General features: G+C 40.3%; 2 protein-coding genes across 2 annotated transcripts in view; one reads left to right on the forward strand and one right to left on the reverse strand.

Moving 5' to 3' along the window:
* Positions 1 to 6,364, reverse strand: part of UPF2 (UPF2 regulator of nonsense mediated mRNA decay) — a 109,543-nt gene extending 103,179 nt beyond the window's left edge. Inside the window, exons 1-2 of the mRNA XM_058532417.1 lie at positions 6,300 to 6,364; positions 939 to 1,315 (exon numbers count right to left, since the gene is read on the reverse strand). Coding sequence (XP_058388400.1) covers positions 939 to 1,297 — 359 coding nt within the window. The 5' untranslated portion in view covers positions 1,298 to 1,315; positions 6,300 to 6,364. The remainder of the gene's footprint in view (positions 1 to 938; positions 1,316 to 6,299) is intronic.
* Positions 1 to 20,002, forward strand: part of SEC61A2 (SEC61 translocon subunit alpha 2) — a 213,507-nt gene that overhangs the window by 109,122 nt on the left and 84,383 nt on the right. The gene's annotated exons all lie outside the window — the stretch shown is intronic.

Below are 20,002 nucleotides of genomic sequence, written 5' to 3' on the forward strand. Positions count from 1 at the left end.
GGAGAAGCAGCAAAAGTTACAGTGAAATAGAATATCCCTATGAATTAAAAAAAAATAAAATATTCCAAAACTGGCCACTACTATTGCCTTCCAGACCAAAGCCTCCAGTTCCTCATTAAAAATAGAGCTACTAAACAACAACTCTGGTAAGAAAGTAGGTGGCTGAGCTGTTCTAGAGATCTGTGAAAATTCAGCTTTGCAAACAGCTTTTTAAATTAGATATATCAAGTAAAGAGCTCACGCCATTCTACAACTGCCATTTTTGCTATGTCCTGGTAGTCTTCCTATGAGAACTACCTCGTTTTTCACCAGTTTATTATATTACTTACATAGATTTACAAGGTTAAAAATAAATTTAGATAAAGATAAGAACGGGAGGTATTATGGAACTGTGCTTAAGGACAAAGGTTTTAAGTCAGTCCAACCTAGGTTCAAATCCCAACAGCTCTACTTTATACTGTGACCTTAGGCAAGTTACTTAACCTCTTTAAGCCTCGTTTTATTAACCTGTAAAATGAAGATCATAAAACTTACTTCATTAGGACTGCCCTAAGGATATGTGCTGATACACTTCATACAGTGCCTGGCCCATAACAGAATCTCAACAAATAGTAGCCATTAAGAACGAAAGATTTTCAACTTAAAAAGATGAAGTATTATACCATCAAAAAAAGCTATTTTTAACAAACAAAAACAATCCAGATTACTCTAGACTTCAAAAAACATTTATTAAAGATTGTTACTATTACTTAATTTAAAGAATTCAAGCACTGTAAGTATGCCACTGGTCAGTGAAACTAACAGAACAAGTAAGTTAAGATACTCCCAGCTCTCAAGGAGCTGCATCCCGGAAGTTCCATTTCAAACAATCACTGTTTTCCCAAAACATTTCAATCTTTCCATTCCTTCGCTTCAATAATTAAAATAAACGTTCTTACTTCAGCTGGGCAGCTTCTTCTTCTTGCTGACGCTTTGCCTGCTCTTCTTGCTTCTTTCTCTCTTCCTCTTCGTGTTTCTTTTTTTCTTCTTCTTTTTTCTTTAATTCCTCCTCTGCCTTCACCTTTTCTTCTTCTTTTTTCTTGCGTTCCTTGTCTTCTTTTTTTCTCTTATCTTCTTCCAGTTTCTTCTTTTTATCTTCAGGGACCTTAATAATCTCCTTCTTGGCAGTAAGCTTGATCTCGTCTTTTGGCTTCTCCCTGTTGCTCACCGGCCGCCTTTCACCGCAGTCTTTTTCCTTGTTGTTTAGTAAAGATTCTTTTTCTTCCATACTTGCTGGCTTTTTACGCTCAGCTGGCATTATGTTACCCAGGACAATCTGCAAGAGAAAAAGAATGTCAGTTTTGAAAATACAGTGACTTTTTTTAGTGATGGGACACGATTTTTTTGAAACAGACCATATTAATGCAACTTGGCAATTGTGAGAGATTAAATAAATGCATGCAAAATGAATACTATTTCTGCAATAAAATAATTTATTGGTCACAGTACACATTCTATCATTATTAGTTATGCCTATGTCTAAGTACTTTTTTTTTTTACTTTTTATTAAGGAAAAATTCAAACACAAACAAAAGTAAAGAGCACAATAGAAGGAACCTCCATATACTCATCACCCAAATTCAACCATTATCAACTCCAGAATGATTTATCATTTAATCCCAAATATTTCAGTATGTATCTGAGAACATTTTTGAATCAGTTTTAACCCCAACATTTCACATCCGTCAAGAGATGATGATGATGATACTATCTCATACAATATTCAGTAGAACTACTTAAGTTGGAACATAAACGAGCTCTTGCCGCCTATAAATCAACTGACAAAATAGACAATAGATGAGTCACAAATTTCACTTCATTGTTTTCACCTTACCAAATTTGCAAATACAAAAACTGTCAACTATCTCAAATTAGACTAGACCTTTAATCTCTGCATTAGTATTAGTAAAAATTAATTTATAAATAAACATAATGATGATAAAATCTGTATATTCTGTTCTGTATCTACCAATACAGCAGCCACCAGCCCAGGGTTTCTCAGGCTCAGCACTATTGTGACATCTTGGGAAGACAATTCTTTGGGTTTTTTTGGGGGGTGGGGGGAACGGACGCTATCTATACAAAGTTTAACAGCATCTTCACCTTCTATCCAGTAGACGCCAGTAGTATCTCCCTAGTTGTGACAACCAAAACTTACTCCAGACACCACTCCATGTCCCCTAGGGGCAAAATCATCACCCACTGAAAACCAGTGCACTAACCACATGTGGCTACTTACATGTAAATTAATTAAAATTAAATAGAATCTGAAATTCAGTTCTTCAGTCACTATCCATATCTCAAGTGCTCAGTTCCACATGTGGCTAGCAGCTACCACATGGGACTGTGCAGATATAGAACGTTTTCATCATCACAGGAAGTTCTATAGGATAGCATTGGTCTATAGCACAGGCTCTATATAGTTAACTGGAAAGACACTCTGGAACAAAAAAGTGTATTTCCCAGAAAAATTCAGGATTTTTCTTTTCTAAAACTAAATTTCTCTACTCAGAACTATGCTAATATAACTTCTTTTATGGACAGTGCTTCATGGTTTAACTCCTAAATCATTTGAAAGTTGTATATGAGAAAATCAAAATACTTTCTCAAAATAATTTCTATTTAAAGAATATAGGATTACTCAAACTTTCCAGTTTTTTAGTAAAAGCTAAAGATATACACAGTATTTTTAAATATTTTCAAATACAGCTTTTAAATTACAGCAATAAAAACTAGGTCAGCAAACAAAACATTTGCAATAACAAATATTTTATAAACACACAAAGCATTTATTTCAGCACCCTAATAAAATGTTATCAAAGAAAGACAATCTAGGCCAGTAGAAGCACTTTAAGTTTTGGAGACACACGCCACAGTCTGTACCTTCTCTCAGTCACCTCTTCCTTTCCCTTTTTCTCTTTTACTCTCTTATTCTCTCCACTTCCATGTTCTATGCATTTATTTTGACAATGACACCCAAAGGCTTTAGTTAACCCCATTGGTGGAACTCAGAACAAAAAAAAAAGGCTGTTAATCCTGCTTAAGCAATCATTAAAATATAAAAGAGCATAACTACTTATGTATGCAGCAAGACAGTGTTAACTGGGAAGTGTAGTTATCAATTCTTATATGGCTTCAACTAAATATCCACCTTTAATGTGAAAATATCATGCCCTAAAGCAAGCAAACTTTCAAGAGAATACTACTAAAAGCTACCACTCACTGTACCATAGTAAACATCTTACATACACTATCTCATTTAATATTAAAATCTTCATGAGGTGGGTATTATCTTCTCGATTTTATAAATGAGTAAACTGAGACTTGACCAAGTAACTTGACCAACGCTTCCACAGCTGGTGACAGAGCTGGACTCTGAACCAATACTCTTAACCAGTTATTAAAAACCTTGAGAGTTCCCAATAGTGAGTTGGAAGGCTTGATCATACATACTGAGTACGACAAATCACAGAATTATGTATCTTGGAGTAGAACGAGTCCCTGATAATGGCTAAGCAGTTTTCAGATTATGTTTTTAGCTTTGGCAGATTCTAGCTAAAACATACCGGACAAGATAATTCCTAAGGTAACAATACAATCTTATTTAGGGATGTTTGTCATTATGTGCAAAAAAATAATAATATTTATACAGAATTTGTATTTTCCGATACGAAGCATCAACAAGCAACATTTCAGTGATACAAGGAACTACAATTCTCAAACGATAAAAAGAACAGTATCAAAATTTACAATTAATGTCTCATTTATGAAGATAAAATTAGATATTAAGTTTTGTCAAAACATTACGAAGTTCACTTAGAATCTGATAAATTCATAAACAATTACCATTTACCAGCTCAAAAGAGCCTCGCAAACTTTTCTGACTCTCTACAGTATTCATTTACTCAATAAATTTTTAAGTGCCTACTATATCAAACTGTAGTAGACACTCATGAATTAGATCCTGCTCTAGAGCGTGATAAAACAGCTTCTCAATAAGGCCCTTAAGTGTTGGTACTGGTATCTCCTTTGAATCATTTGATCCTTATATTACAAACATATACCCAAAGAACATTCGGAACTAAATTTCAGTACACAAAAAATATGACGAAAATCTACAAGTTAAAGTAAAAGCAGCAATGCAGCATGTGAAAATAATATAGGCTTTGAAGTCAGACAGACTTAGTTTGCATCCTAACTCTGCAACCTGCTAGCTACGGAAATTGGGCAACTTAACTTCTCTGAGTCCACTCATCAATAAAATGGAGATATCACTCCCTCTCTTAGAGTTCTTAAACTTCTGGCATAGTAACTAGCATGAGACTTTCAATAAATGTTTATTCTTTTTCACACAGAACACTGAAAAGTCCATCATAAGATGAAAGATTTTTAGAGTTAGAACTACCAGATTTCATCTACTTCAATTCTCAATTTTTACATTGAGGTGGCAGCAGAAGAGTGACCTGCCCAAGATTACACAACTAGTTTAGTGACTGGGTTAAGACTCGCTGTCCAGTGTTCTTTCCCACTATATACTCTGACTCTAAGATTTAAAAAGCCAAATAAAATATACAAACATCATGAATCAAATTTGCATACATTTCTATTATGTCAACTTAAAAAAATTATACTGAACATTAAATTATATTTAAGGAAATGTTAAACTTCATTAAATTATTTTAATAAATCCATGCTTTAATAAACAGCCAAATATTTTATCTGAAGTGTCTCAAAAAGATTTTCAAGTAAAAACCAGAACTTTAAATAGAGTCTATCTCAAAATAATCAAAATAAAAATTAGCGATCTTTTTAACTGGAATATCATTAGCTCTTACAAATTATTCTAAGGACAGTTACATTCAGACAGTCCTTAAAAGGAAGCCATGCTTTAAAACCACCTTCCTAGCTCCCAAAATAGTGTCCTGACTCTTGGACTGTATATTTTATTTGGTTTTCTAAATATACTCTTAACTTCCAAAAGAAAGTAAAACTACTTTACTAGTAAGACAGGTACCAAGGGAGTGTATTGGGGGACACAGTGCAAAGAAAGGCGGTGTTTCCCTTTTAAAAATAGCCCTTTGCAAAGTTCCATATGGACTATGTATGAAATCACAATCAGACTGCTCTGAAAGTACTCCAGAGTAAGAGAAGGCTGTTTTACCTTTTAAGTCTGTTATTCAAAATGTTCTAAGGGCAGAACCGCACAGGAGCATTATCTCCCAGTCTCTGTCTTTAAAGAACGTCCTTAGTATAAAAGACTCATTCAAAATTTTTACAAGGCTTCACCAGAGCTCAAAAATGGTTTTCTTGATAAGTTGTGCAATTCTTATAAACACCTAAAAACTACGATAAGTGAGAAGGGTGAGTGATAGTTCTCCTTTGGTCTGATGCATCACTACGTCTAAGTCCTACAAGAGCAAAACAGCTGACGGTCCGGTCCAGCGTGCAACCCCAAACCTGTAAGCGTGCTCTGCTTTGCCAACCTGGAGACCAAATACCCCGTGATCATCTTAGTTCAACAGTACCAACAGGACAGTACTAGGAGCTTTGGGATGAAGGCAAAGTGAAGAATCAACCAGCCTATATGATCAAAAGGAAGTAAAACGAACAATTCATGCCCACCAATCCCAAAGACACGAAAACCCCTTCCCCTATGCACACACCTCCCACAAACCCCCGCTCTGGCCCCACAGTCCGGTACTTAACACGCTTCCCCGCCCCAACTCCCCTTCCTAGGGGTACCCACGGTCACCTTCGCGGACCACCCCGCCCCAACCCCAACTTCTCAGCCCTCTCTCCCTCACCACCGGAGACCGCGACTCTCGGGCTGGTCTCCCTACTCCACATCCTCCCACACACGCACCCTCCCCACTTCCTCGCCCTCGCCTCCCTCCCGGCTCCCGACGCGCTTTCCCCCACCTCCCCTCGCTCTCCTCACACCCCCAAACCCCTTCACCCGCCACAGCAGGCTCCCCGCCTCCGGCCCCGAGGCCCAGCCCGGGCACGGGGGGGCAGGCGCCCCCTCTCCCGCCCCTCATGCCGGCCCCGGGCCGGGGCACGTTCAGGGGAGCTTCTGCGAGAGGGGTCTGAGGAGGACGACGCCGGACCCGCGGTCCGTCTCCTGCTCGCCGCCCCCGGAGCGCTGGGGTGCGGAGTCGCCTCTCGGGTTCCCCAGGGAGTAGGAGTCCAGGCCGGTGCCCCCCAGCCCCGCTTCCTCCCGATCGTTGGAGCGGAGGGGAAGAAGGTTCCTCGGGACTCACCTCGAGCCTGTTGTCAACATTAGCCCCGGGTTTCCCAGCACCAACTCCAGCGCTCGGGCTCTCCCCTCCCCTCCCCCCACCTATCTCGCAGCCGAGGGCCCGCCTTCCCTCAGCTCCCCCTCCTCCCTCCGCCCGCCGGCCCTCCCGCCCGCCACTCACCAGCGCGGCCCGGCTGCGAGTGGGGGCGGGGCGGAGGGCGGTGGAAAGGAAGAGGCTGTCCGCGCCATTGCCAGCTCGAAAACCGTCCGGGTCGCCCGCCCCCTGGCATATCGATGCCCCGAGCTTAGCTCTGGGGTGGCTGATCGCTCGCAAAGGTTCGGATAAATGCCACACACTTAGCGGCTGGTTCGAATTGCCCACTCGCTGAGAGGAGCGAATTTCTCAGACAGGCAATTAATAGGGCAGCCCCAACCAGCACCTCAAGCCAGGGCCCCAGCAGAGGGGCGGAGTGTTCTGAGGACCGGAGGCAGGAAGTGGATTGGTCGCCAGGAAAGGGAAAGCGCCTGAATTGGAGATGCGCAGGCGCAGGCACTTCGGGGGCGGGGGCAGGGGGGAAAGCGAGAATGGGGCGGGGCGGAGCTAACAGGAGGTAAAGAAGGGCGGTGGAACCGTAGGAGAATTACGGAGCGCCATTAAGGACAAGTTTGGCCACGTGACTCTCATGGGAGTTTCCTGGAGCGAATGTAAGGAAGAGGTCTAAGAAGGGAAAGTTTGATTGGACTAATTCTAGAGGTGCGGTTGAAGATTTAGGGAATTGGAAACTGGAGAGGCTAGAGAATATGGCTGGTGAGAAAGGTAGAAGTTGGTTAGGGATGGGTCTAGGTTTAAGAGTGCTCTAGAAAGACTAGGAAAGTCCCGTAGGGGAACTTCCAGAAGCAGTTTCAGATGTTTGACATAAAAACATCCCAGAGTGAAGAAGAATCAAGGCTTTTTCCATAGGGATCTTAGAAAGTACCATGTTCTAACAAGCAAATTTTTAAAATTACAATGAAATGATCTCCCTGGTTATTGAATGAAATCACCCGTTTAAAAAATTGGCTAGTCTTGTTATTTCTTCCGAGTGCGAAACCAAGTCTACTTTTTAAAATGGGTATCAGATTATCCACACAACTTATTCCCTCTTCAATTGCTGACTTTGTGCACCTGGCCTCCAATTTTTATGGAAACAGTGCTGGGGGCTGCCAACATGCTCTGACTGAGTGTTCGTACAGGTCGGTCGGCTTTGGCTGGTCAGGAGCCAAAGAAACAAAGGTGCAAAACTGGTCTTGATTCTTGCTTGATGTACGGCGCTCCACCCGATATCCAAGCCCCACAAACGAGCTGCTGCCAACCTCAGATACGTGAGGCAGGTGTAAGGTTCCCTTTTATTCAGCTTTTGCCCATTTGCCTCTGCTATTTTACTTCCCATTTATTCTTAGCAGGCAAATGACCCTCCCAAACTGAGTGTTGATGCTTCCTGTATTTAAATTTTTTTTTTCAAAACACTATCAATAGTTCAGTCATTTGTTGTAAAAGAGAGAGAAAGACAAATACTGCTATTCTATACCATTGATGAACAATTGAGAGAACTGTCCCCAAACACTGTTCTGGTGATAGCCACCAGGTTTCTCTTCAAAGTTTTCTTATTCACATTTTGTCTGACTACCTTAAGAAGGTTTACCTATGCTATTGATAAATAAATCCTTCTTATCCTAAATCAAGTCAATCTTTGCCTTTCATCAGGTGTTAAAAGGAAATCATGTGAATACAGGGATCAAAAGAGGAGGTCATCTTTATTGAGCATTTGCTGTTTTACATTTATTATTTTAATTAATCACAATTATCCTGTAGGTATTATGATCCCCATTTTATAGAAACCAAGTCACAGAAAGATTAAGTAATTTACTCAAGGTCACAAACCTAGTATGTTATCTAGTATTATACTCAAGTCTAACTCCAGAAATCTAAGCTCTTTCTGCTATATCCCACTGCCTTTATGCACGCTTTTACATAGACTGAAAATGCTGCCAATCTTTTTCTTTCCAAAGAAAGATGTCAAGCCCACCACCAAAAGCTTTCTGGTGTGGGGATATCATTGCAATCTAACTGGAAGAAACATGTTGCTCTGAAGAAGCCATCATTTTTGCATGCTGATGATAATTCACTATTTTTGGAAATTACATTGTTTGTTTAGATGTTTCATTATTTGAGAAAATTCTCAGAAATATCCGTTATTCTCCTTTTTCCCAACTTCAATCGACAGAACTATACCCTATGAAAAAAGAAAAAACTGCCCTATGTGTATATATACATGATACCATTTTCTGCTTAAAACCTAGTTATAATGCTGCTTTACAGAAGAAAGCAAAGGCAGGGGAAAGAAATTATAATTACAGGGCAGGACAAACCCTGAGTTAAAAAAAAAAAAAAACAGGCCGCAGGCCAGCCCCGATCGCCTAGTGATTAAGTTCGGCGGCCTGGGTTCGGTTCCTGAGCATGGACGTACACCACTCCTCAGCAGCGATGCTATGACGGCAACCCACATACAAAATAGAGGAAGATTGACGCAGATGTTAGCTCAGGGCGAATCTTCCTCAAGAAAAAAGAGGAAGCTTGGCAATAGATGTTAGCTCAGGGCCATTCTTCCTCAAAACAAAAAAATAACAGGCCTCATGTGAAGTGGACTACATCATGCTCTGCTGACCTTGAACAAATCCAGCTCTGTCTGTTAGAAGCCCATGTCTAGTTTAACTAATTTAACCTAGGGTAAGCTACCTGTTTCTTTAAGCACTCATCTCTTCATGGTTTACCTCTGACGGAAATTTTTCAATCAACTTTACTTCTGTCTCTCTACTTAACAGCTTCTAAAAATGAATATGCTGAGAGTATCCATTCAATAAGAAATCTAAGTGTGGAGAGTGCATTTAAACAAATGTAAATATAGAATACATGAAACATAATAGTACTAGTTACCAAACCATATTGAAATTTCTCATGGAACTGTAAGATTGAAAATCAGTTTACTAATACTGGCTTCTATTAGTTTCACAAACTAGAAGTGAAGCAATGTGAGGTTACTCTTTTTTTTTTAGCTTTTAATAAATATGGTTAGTCAAAAAAGCAAATTAGGTCATAAGACTTATAGAGTGGTTAGAACAGTGCATAGCAAATACTGAAAGCCCAGTAAGTGAGATTATAATCTGATGCAGGAGATAGATAGCTAATAAGCAAATAAAAAAAGTTAAACGGTTAGAACAAATGCTGCAAAGGAAATAAACAAGGAAATGTAACTGGAGAGAGAGAAGATGATGGCTACTGAAGAGTGATTAGGAAAGCTTTCTTTAATGATGCAAAATTTCAGCTGAAACCTGAAGAATTAGAAGGTCCTAGTTATCCAACTACAGATATCAAATGGGCAGTTGGAATTCAGGGAATTCTGGCCTAGAGATGAAAATTTGAGCATCATCAATATAGCTAGTATTTAAAGCCATAAGAAAGAATGAGATCACCAAAGGACATGTAATAATAAGAAAAGAGGGTCCAGGACTAACCCCTGAGAAACTTCCAAATATAGAGATTAGGTATCTGAAAAGAAGACAGAGTGAGGAAAGGGAAGACCTGAAGAATGTGGTGTCATGAAAGCCAAGAAAGGAGGTGCTTCAGGAAAGGAAGATACTCAACTGTCTCAGATGTTCCTGAGAGAACAAATAATATGAGAACAGGGAAGTGCTCGTTGGATGGACACCATAGAGATCAATGTTGACTTTGGGAGGCAGTTCAATGAAGGAGTGGGGACAGATTGGAATAATTCAAGACTAAATTGGAGATGGAAAAAGTGAAGACAGGTATTTGAGAAATTTTATTGTGAAGAGCAGCAGAAAAATATAACTCTAGGAACAGTGAGGTCAGGGAGGATTTTGTTTGCTTCGTTTCTTTTACTTTTGTATCTTTTTTGTATTTTTTAATGAGATATGCAAAGAATGTATACTAATGGGAATGATCCAATAGGGGAGGGAAATATTAATGATGCAGGAGAGAGAAAACAAGATGGCATAGGAGCAAAATCCTTGTGGGAGTGAGAAGGAACGGAATCTAAAGTACAAGTGGTAGTGGGACCGGCCCGGTACCGTAGCAGTTAAGTTCACACGCTCTGCTTTGGTGGCCCAGGGTTCGCAGGTTCAGAACCCGGGCACGGACCTACGCACTGCTTATCAAGCCATGCTGTGGCAGGTGTCCCATATAAAGTAGAGAAAGATGGGCACAGGTGTCAGCCCAGGGCCAATCTTTCTCAGCAAAAAGAGGATTGGCAACAGATGTTAGCTCAGGGCCAATCTTCCTCATCAAAAATAAATAAATAAAAATACAGTGCAAGTGGTAAGAGTGCCTTTGATAGAAGCAGAGGCATTTCTCCGTGATAGAGGGAGGACAAAGAAGACGGATGCATGTACAGAAAAGGTTGTAGATTTGGAGGGGGGACTAGGAAGAACTTCCTGTTTGATTGTTCCTTTTATCTCAATGAAATTGGAGGCAAAGTCATCAGCTAAGCTTGAGGCAAGGGAGAGACTGTAGGAGGTTTGAAAAAAGAGGAGAAAATATGAAAGAGACACCTTAAAGAGTGAAAGCAAAGGAGATGCATAGTGAGGATTGCCAGGTCATGCTGCAAAGCTACCTGAGGTTTGTGTTCATGAATGTTGAGTAAAACCATCCAGCCTATATATGCCAATTTCTCGAGAAGAGATGAACAGTTAGGTTTAATCAGGGTGGTGGCTTTTTTTTTTTCCATGAGAGTAATGAGAGAGAAGAATAAGGGAATTACGGGTGTTTGAAAGAGAATGATTATAATGAAGGGTCATGGAATTTAAGCTGGGGATGGAGGGAAGTTGAAGGAAATGCGGCACATGTGTGAGCGTGGATGGGGTTAACAGATTGACAGGAGTAGAGGCTGCAAAGAAAATAGTGAAGAAAGAGCCAAAACTTCAGTGAATTCAAGTGGACAGACTAGGACAACAGAAGGTGTTTCTGGAGAGCTGCAGTAGCTGGGGGTATAGACAGAAGAAACAAGCCCACAGGAGCCAAGGCTTTTGAAAGAGGACGGAAGAGAAATGATTTGGGAGCCAGAGTGGAAAGCAAGAAGCATGCATCTCTGAAGTTAGGCTGCATAAATTCAAATTCGAGTTTCAACATTTACTAGCTATTTGAACTTGACAGCTTTTTATTCTTAAAAGTTGTGGTAATGGTACTTTTTCATAGGGTTTTGTGAATAATAAATGAGGTAATTCAAATAAAGCACTTAGCACAGTGTTCATAGTATATGTTCCATAAGCCTGAGCTGTCACTGAATCAGTTTTGCAGCAGTAAACACAATCATCTAAATGGCTTTGCAATTTGAATAAATAGTGCTTAAACAGTCTTTTCTTTGCCTTAACACTGGTGAGAAACCAGTGCACCTGAAAAATTTTACCCCAGGATTACAAATCCTGCTACAACAATGAACTTTAAGGTAAAGATTAAAAAGAAAAGGGAAAAGTTAAATCATCACAAGGTGCACTTCAAATATCTTACAGTTTTATTTGTCAGTTATACCTCAGTAAAGCTGAAAAAAAAAAGAGAAAAAAAGAAAGTGTTCTCAGCTATTGTAACCAATGACAGAGGTTTGTAAATATCATCTCTCATTCTGCTCTCGCTTCAGTTTATCCAGCAGAATAACCAGACTCAATATTCATTGGGGGAACTCAGGGATATGTGATGAGAAAGCTAACCCTACGTCATCTAACTGGCCTTAATTCTTTAATTCCTGACCTATATTTCTAAGTCTTTGCTGTGTGACATCTGTGATGAAATATTCCAGTACACTTCAAACCTAAAATCTCCAAAACTGAACTTAATATTTGTATCCAATCCCATCTACTCCTTTTTCTATTTTTATACTTTCAGTTAATGGTGCTAAAGGGGATCAGAATATGCCATCCCAAAATATGTCACTTTGCCATAAAGATTATTTTGAGCCAAAGACAATTGAGAATCAACAGACACAGAAGAGTTCTCTAGATCGCCCCTTATCTGCCTAAAAGCAGAGCATGAATTTCCCTTTGTGAAGGCGTCCACCCCCATCCCTAACCCCCATATCAGGAAGAGGAGACTGACTCTTATCACCAGAGACAGAGAGTCAACACCCAGATGGGTTTGCATAAACAGACCTTACTAAAATAACCCTATCTTCCATCACTTCCCCATATATTTTCTAGTCACTTCCCATGATTTGTCATTCCTTGAAACCCAAGCCCCCTTTCCTTTGTTAAAATAGTATGTAAGCCCCCAAGTCTAACTGCTTCTTTGTTTCACTTCTTTTCTGTGAACTCCTATGCATGTAAATATTAATAAAATTTGTATGCCTTTTCTCCTGTTAATCTGTCTTTTGTTAGTTTAATTCATACACTCCCAAATGAAGAATATAAGAGGGTAGAGGAAAAGTTTTTCCTCCCCAATAGTTTCATAGTCCCCACTCACCATTCCTTATCAAAATGCAATTGGTATGTTTTAAAAAGATCTTGAGGGCCAGCCCTGGTCGCCTAGTAGTTAAGTTTGGCACACTCCGCTTCGGTGGCCCGGGTTCAGTTCCTGGGCACAGACCTACACCACTCATCTGTCAGTGGCCATGGTGTGGTGGTGGCTCACATACAAAGAGAGGAAGATTGGCAACAGATGTTAGCTCAGGGCAAATCTTCCTCAGCAAAAAAATAAAAAAGATCTTGACTGGGTCCTCCTCCATATCCGCACTGCCACAGCCTACGTTCAGGCTCACATCAACTCAAACCCACACTGTTGGCAGCCACTTCTTGGTTCTCCTCCCTAATTGCTTCTAATGTTGCCCCCTACTGACCTTAGAGAATATTGTTTCAAACACAAATCTAATCCTTTACCTCCCCTTGGAAAAACCCTTCAATGGCAATAGTCTCCAAACTTCTTTGATCATACAGTTCTATGGGGAGGGAAGGAGGGAATACACTCCCAATCCGTGTATATTTACTTAGATATAAATTGTGTATATATGTAATACTACACAATTGTATACCTTATAGTACACAGCTCAAAATAGAAAAGAATAAATAAAAATAGAAGTTCTAATATTTTTGCCTAAATGGATCATCTTGCATACCCCTTGTGCCAACCCACTTTGGAAGCCACTGACTTACAAGGTAAAATTTAGAGTCCTTAGCGGGAGCCCTTAATAATGTATAGCTCTTGCCTATATATCTAGTTTCATTTCCTGCTGCTTCCCCACGAGTCTAAGTTCTAGCCACAATTAGTAGTCTGTATATACTGGACTTCCTCTTCTCCTAGTGCATGTATTATGCCTTTGCCTAGAATGCCTTTTCTCGCATGAATGTTTCCAGACTAGTAGCTCGAGCCTTATTTCCTTGGGAAGTCATTCTTTATCACCACCACCCCACGTACATCAAATTAGGTCCCTACCTCTACCTGGGTTCCCATAGCAGCCTCTGAACATCTCTATTAAAACATTCATTATACTATATTGGAATAATTTGTTTATATTTGTTTTCCCATTAAGACTCTGAGCTCCTTGAAGCTATGATTTATGGCTTACTAATCTTTGTGTCCTGGGGCCATAGAAGGCACTTAATAACATTTTGATAGAAGGAATAATAAGTGAATGAATGTGAAGGGGATTAGAATATGCCACCCCAGGGCCGGCCCCGTGGCTTAGCAGTTAAGTGCGCACGCTCTGCTACTGGCGGCCCGGGTTCCGATCCCGGCGCACACCGACGCACCGCTTCTCCGGCCATGCGGAGGCAGCATCCCACATACAGCAACTAGAAGGATGTGCAACTATGACATACAACTATCTACTGGGGCTTTGGGGAAAAAAAGGAGGAGGATTGGCAATAGATGCTAGCTCAGAGCCGGTCTTCCTCAGCAAAAAGAGGAGGATTAGCATGGATGTTAGCTCAGGGCTGATCTTCCTCACATACACACACACACACAAAAGACATTTCAGTATTTAATAAAGCTATTCTTAAATAAAAAAATAAAAAAGAATATGCCACCCCAAAATTTGCTACTTTGGCATATCGATTATTTTGAGCTGAAGGCAATTGAGAATCAACAAATGCGGAAAGAAACCTATTTGGAGTTCCCTTTATCTGACTAAAAGCAGAAGCTTCTGAGAAATGAAGCCTGCCATAAATTCCTTCTCTTGGGAGATTTATGGCCATGAGGAAGATGGGAAGTCGACACCAAGATGAGTCTGCACAAACCTTACTAAAATAATCCTTATGTTCCATTAGTTTCAGTATATATTTACCTTCCCACAATTTACTGCCCCTAGAAGCCCAAACCCCTTTTTGCTTTGTCTAGGCACTTCTCCGTAATTTATTACCCTTTGTTAACATGGTATATAAGCTTCTGAAAATAACTGCTTCTTGGGCTTTTCACTTCTTTTCTATGGAGCCCCTGTGCACATACAATTAAAAACATCAATTAAATTTCTACACTTTTTCCCCCTGTTAATCTGTCTTTTGTCAGTTTAATTGACACAGCTTAGTAAAAGAACCTAAGAGGGTAGAGGAAAGGTTTTTCCTCCTCTACAAATGCTTTCTTGGAAGAGGGAGGAAAACCTGTGTCCTGATGTAGGACTATAGGATCAAACAAGAGTGAGAAGAACAGAATATTTTAAAGGAAACAATCATAGACTGGAGTTCCGTTTTTATTTACCAAGTAATATGCCAATTCTTAACAGTCTAAATATAGAATTCCAGATCGCTTCTTGTGATTTCTATTAAAGCCATTCAAGGGTCCTCCCAGTGGCGCAGCAAAGTGCACGCGCTCCGATTTGGCAGCCGGGGGTTCACAGGTTTGGATCCGGGCCTGCACCGGTGCATCGCTTGTCAAGCTATGCTGGGGCAGGCGTCTCATATAAAGTAGAGGAAGATGGGCACGGATGTTGGCCCAGGGCTGATCTTCCTCAGCAAAAAGAGGAGGATTGGCATCGGATGTTAGCTCAGGGCTAGTCTTCCTCACAAAAAAATAAATAAATAACTAATTCAAGTTTCTAACACTGAGTGGTTGAATGGATGAATGGAGAGAAATAAACAGATGCATCTTTCTTAGTGTGTGTTAGTCATTAATGAACCCAATGATTTTATTTGGTAGATACTGTTTCCCTTGTTTTTATAGATGGGGAAACTAGGGCTTAACGTAGTTAAATAACGTGCCCAGGATGACACGGCTACTAAATAGAATCTCCACTCAGGACTCTCTGATTCCCAAGTTCACGTGTTCATGTACTATTTCCTCCCATTCTAGGATGTTTCCCCCACCTTATGCAACTGAGTACCACACACATAATAATACAGACATCCCCTTTTGCACAGTCAGAATATAAAATAAGAACGTGATAATCTGGTTCTAACAAGATCAGCCAATATACATAATAAAACAAGAATGTCTGCCTGGGTCAGACCAGTGTATTGCTGAATCTGTACCCATGATAGCTCAAAGAGGACTGGGCTGGGAATCAAAGACCTGGTGTCTGGTGTTAGAGGCTGGCTGCTCTCCGTGTAACACAGTGAAACTACGGCAAGTCATTTGTAACCTGTCTGTGACTCAGATGTTTCATTTTCAAAATGAGTAGATTAGACTTTATGATCCCTAACTTCATTATTGTAATTTGATTTTGGCAACATACCTTGTCACTGCTTCCAAGTATTTAAGAATCCAAGTGAAAAGTGGTTGCCTTCATAATCCAGGATGATATTGTCACATTGAGAAATGGACCTGGGAAAAAAAATTATTACCCAGAAAGTCTGACGTCACTTCACTTCTTGTGTCAGTTGCTAAGGATAAGGTAAAGGGATGGGTGTTATTTCTAGCTTATTTTCCTTCGGGAAGGTTCTGTACTGCAGTCATAATAATTTGTACATTATACTTCCCTAAATTTTCCCCATGGAAGCTGTAGAAATAGCCATTCCATTGTGTTTTATCTCCTCTCTTCCAACTTAATGAAAGACTCATCTAAACGGGGATACCACTTTGAATTAATCTTTTCATACCCAACTTTAGATATCAGTTTAATAATTATAATAATAAGCTAACAACAATAGCTATCATCTTTTGGGTACTTACTATGTGGCAAGTCCTATACATTGGTTCTCTGTTTTAAAACAGCTCAATAATAATAACAGCTAACATTAATTATTTACTATGTGTCAGATATCATCCTAAACTTTTTATGTGCATTAATGATTTAATCCTCACAATAAACCAATGTAGTAGGTACTATTAAGCCTATGTTGCTAATGAGAAAACTGAGGGATAGAGAAATTAGGGAACCTGCCCATATCCCAGCTAGAAAGTGTCAGAGCCAAGATTAGGAGTCATGTAGTTTATTACTTAGTCACCACTCTATGCTAGCTCTCTCTAAGACAGGCATAATTATCTCCCCTACACAGATAGAAACTGAGATGTGACCAATATTACCTGTGTGGTCACATAGTTAATAACTGGCAAAGCTGGAATTTGATCCCTCCAAAACTTGATATCTCCCCCCAAAAACCCTGTTTCCTCAAAATTCTCTACCTTCGTCTCAGTTTCTTTTGCTGAGAACTCCTTCTCATCCCAACCTTTAAACTTGTGAGTTCCTCAAGATTACAAGTCTAGGCTTTCTCATTCATACCCAGGATCTCAATAACATCTATACATTGAAAACTGTTGGGGCTGACCCTGTGGCACAGTAGTTAAGTTTGCGTGTTCCACTTCGGTGGCCCGGTGTTCACTGGTTCAGATCTAGGGTTGGGACCTACGCACCGTTCATCAAGCCGTGCTGAGGTGGTGTCCCACATAGAGCAACAAGAAGGATGTACGACTATGACATATAACTATCTATTGGGGCTTTGGGGAGAAAAAAGGAGGAAGATTGGCAACAGAAGTTAGCTCAGGGCCAATCTTCCTCAAAAAAAAGAAAACCGTCAAATTTATTTTTCCATCCTCTGCCTTTCTTCTGAACTCCAGACAAGTGTATCCAACTCCCTAGTTGACAGACCTACTTAATATCACAGATATATCCCAAATGTCCCAAATGAACTTTGCTTGCCAAGTTTGTTTCCCTTCCACTGTTCCTCATCTCAGTCAATGACATCAACATCCACTCAGTTGCTCCAGAAGCAAAGCAAGGAAGGGGGCAGATCACGTATCTTGAGGACTTTTTCCAAAGGAGCCGCATTTACAGTTTAGTTTTTAAAGACAATATGTTGACATGATAGTTGTTATGACTATGATGAAATGACGTAAGAGGAAGAAAAGTGAAAGCAAACCGTGAGACAAGTAGAGACAATGGTCAAAAAGAGTGGCACTTGAAAAATATACTCCCTTCTTTACTAGGCAAGGGGACAAGATAAGGAGCTTGTTAGAACTTGATTTTGCCTCTATACCTGTCCATCACGGCACTTTTACAATTATAATTAATTATTCGTGTGGTTATTTAACTTCTATCTGTCCCCTGAGACTATAAGCTCCTACAAATAGGGACCATGTCTGACTTCCTCACTGCTCTGTGCCAAAGCACTTAGCACAGTGCTGGCATATAGTAAGTACTCAATAAATATTAATTGAATAAATAAATTCCTGTTACTTCCCATTAGATGAACATATGATAGATTGATTTTCAATGAAGCAAAACAAAGTCGTGTTCCACTGTGTTAGGAGATATGAGTCATTGAGTTACAGAATGTTAGAATTGGAAGGACTCTCAAAGAGCACTCAAGATATAAGCAAACAGTTGAAAACATGATCCTCACTCTCAAAAATTTCATCTCTTGGGAGACAAGATAAACAGAGAAAAAAAATGTTAAACAGAATAGCACTGCCTCTATGTACTATAGGAATGCAGAAAATGGAGAGATCAACTTGGTTAAGTTAACAAACCATTTCAGGGGCCGGCCCCGTGGCTTAGCAGTTAAGTGCCTGCGCTCCACTACTGGCGGCCCAGGTCCGGATCCTGGGCGCGCACCGACACACCGCTTCTCTGGCCACGCTGAGGCCGCGTCCCACACACAGCAACTAGAAGGATGTGCAACTATGACGTACAACTATCTACTGGGGCTTTGGGGGCAAAAAAAAAGGAGGAGGATTGGCAATACATGTTAGCTCTGAGCCGGTCTTCCTCAGCAAAAAGAGGAGGATTAGCATGGATGTTAGCTCAGGGCTGATCTTCCTCACAAAAATAAATAAATAAATAAAAAATAAAAATAAAATAAAGGATTTCACAGAACACAAGTGAGAGAGCTGGACTGGGAGTCTCAATCACGACAGATGGACTTTCCGAGAGAGTGAGTATAGAGATGGAAAATCGAAAGTTGGAAGAGGAAAATGACTGAAAAAGGATTCAGAGTAGAAACAGAAAGAATAGAAGAGAACTAACGAAATTAACAAGAGTGTCAGGGAAGCCAGTGGAAGAATTACATGAGAGAGCATGTTATTGACAGGCCAAAAGGATGAACACTGTGTACTCTTCCGTCATACATTTCGAAAAATGGTCAAGTGGGTGTGGTAGGTGGCCTCTGAGATGGTGCTCAAGGATCCCTGCCTCCTGGTATTCACATCCTTGTGTAATCCTCTCTCCTCAAGTGTAGGCTGGATTTAGTGACTAACTTGTAGTGAATATATGCAGCAGAGGTGATGTGGTGTTTTTGTTTGTTTGGTTTGGTTTGGTTTTTTTGTTTTTGTTTTTGTTTTTTTGAGGAAGATTGGCCCTGTGCTAACATCTGTTGCCAATCTTCCTCTTTTTCTTTTTTCTTCCCAAAGCCCCAGTACATAGTTGTGTATCATAGTTGTAAAGTTGTAGCTCTTCTATGTGGACGCCGCCTCAGCATGGCTTGATGAGCCGTGAGTAGGTCTACACCCAGGATCCAAACCGGTGAACCCTGGGCCACCGAAGCAGAATGCATGAACTTAACCACTACACCACGGGGCCAGCCCCAACGTGGTTTTAATACCAACATTTGTTTACAAAAAGACTGTGGCTTCATCCTGCATTCTCTCTCTCTCCCTCTGAGGGCAGCCAACTGCTGTGTTGTGAGCTACCCTTTGGAAAAGCCCACACAGCAAAGAACCGAGGGAGGCTTCTGGCCAACAGCCAGTGAGGAACTCAACCCTGCCAACAACCATGTGAGTGGAGTGAAAGTTGATTTTCCCCCAGTTGAGCCTTCTGATGAGATCACAATTTTAACCACCAGCCTGACTACAACCTTGTTAGAGGCCTTGAGCCACAGGCACCAAGCTAAGTTGTGCCTGGATTACTGACCTACAAAAACTATGGGATAATATATGTTTGTTGTTTCAAGCTGCTACATTGTGGGGTCATTTGTTACATGGCAATAGATAACTAATGTGATGATAATCATTATTTTAATGTTATATACATATACTTATATAAGTATAGTTTTATAAGTGTGATAGATTTCACAATGTAGCGGAGGAAATCATGAGAACAAAGAGAACACCCTTGGTATTAGCCAGAGGAAAGAAAAAAAGTTAAGAAGTAGTCATTTTTTAAGGAATTTCTATTAATCAGGGAAGAAATGAGATTAAGTAACAGCAATAGAGAAAGGATGTTATTTTTCAGCTGAAAGGATTCGTTTGAATAAATTTCACCTTTTTCTTCTCATCCTCCTGGGTTTGAATGGTTGGTCACGTATACCCTACTCCTC

The sequence above is a fragment of the Diceros bicornis genome, chromosome 36 (assembly GCF_020826845.1).
Source record: "Diceros bicornis minor isolate mBicDic1 chromosome 36, mDicBic1.mat.cur, whole genome shotgun sequence".
In the NCBI taxonomy this organism is placed as follows: domain Eukaryota; kingdom Metazoa; phylum Chordata; class Mammalia; order Perissodactyla; family Rhinocerotidae; genus Diceros; species Diceros bicornis.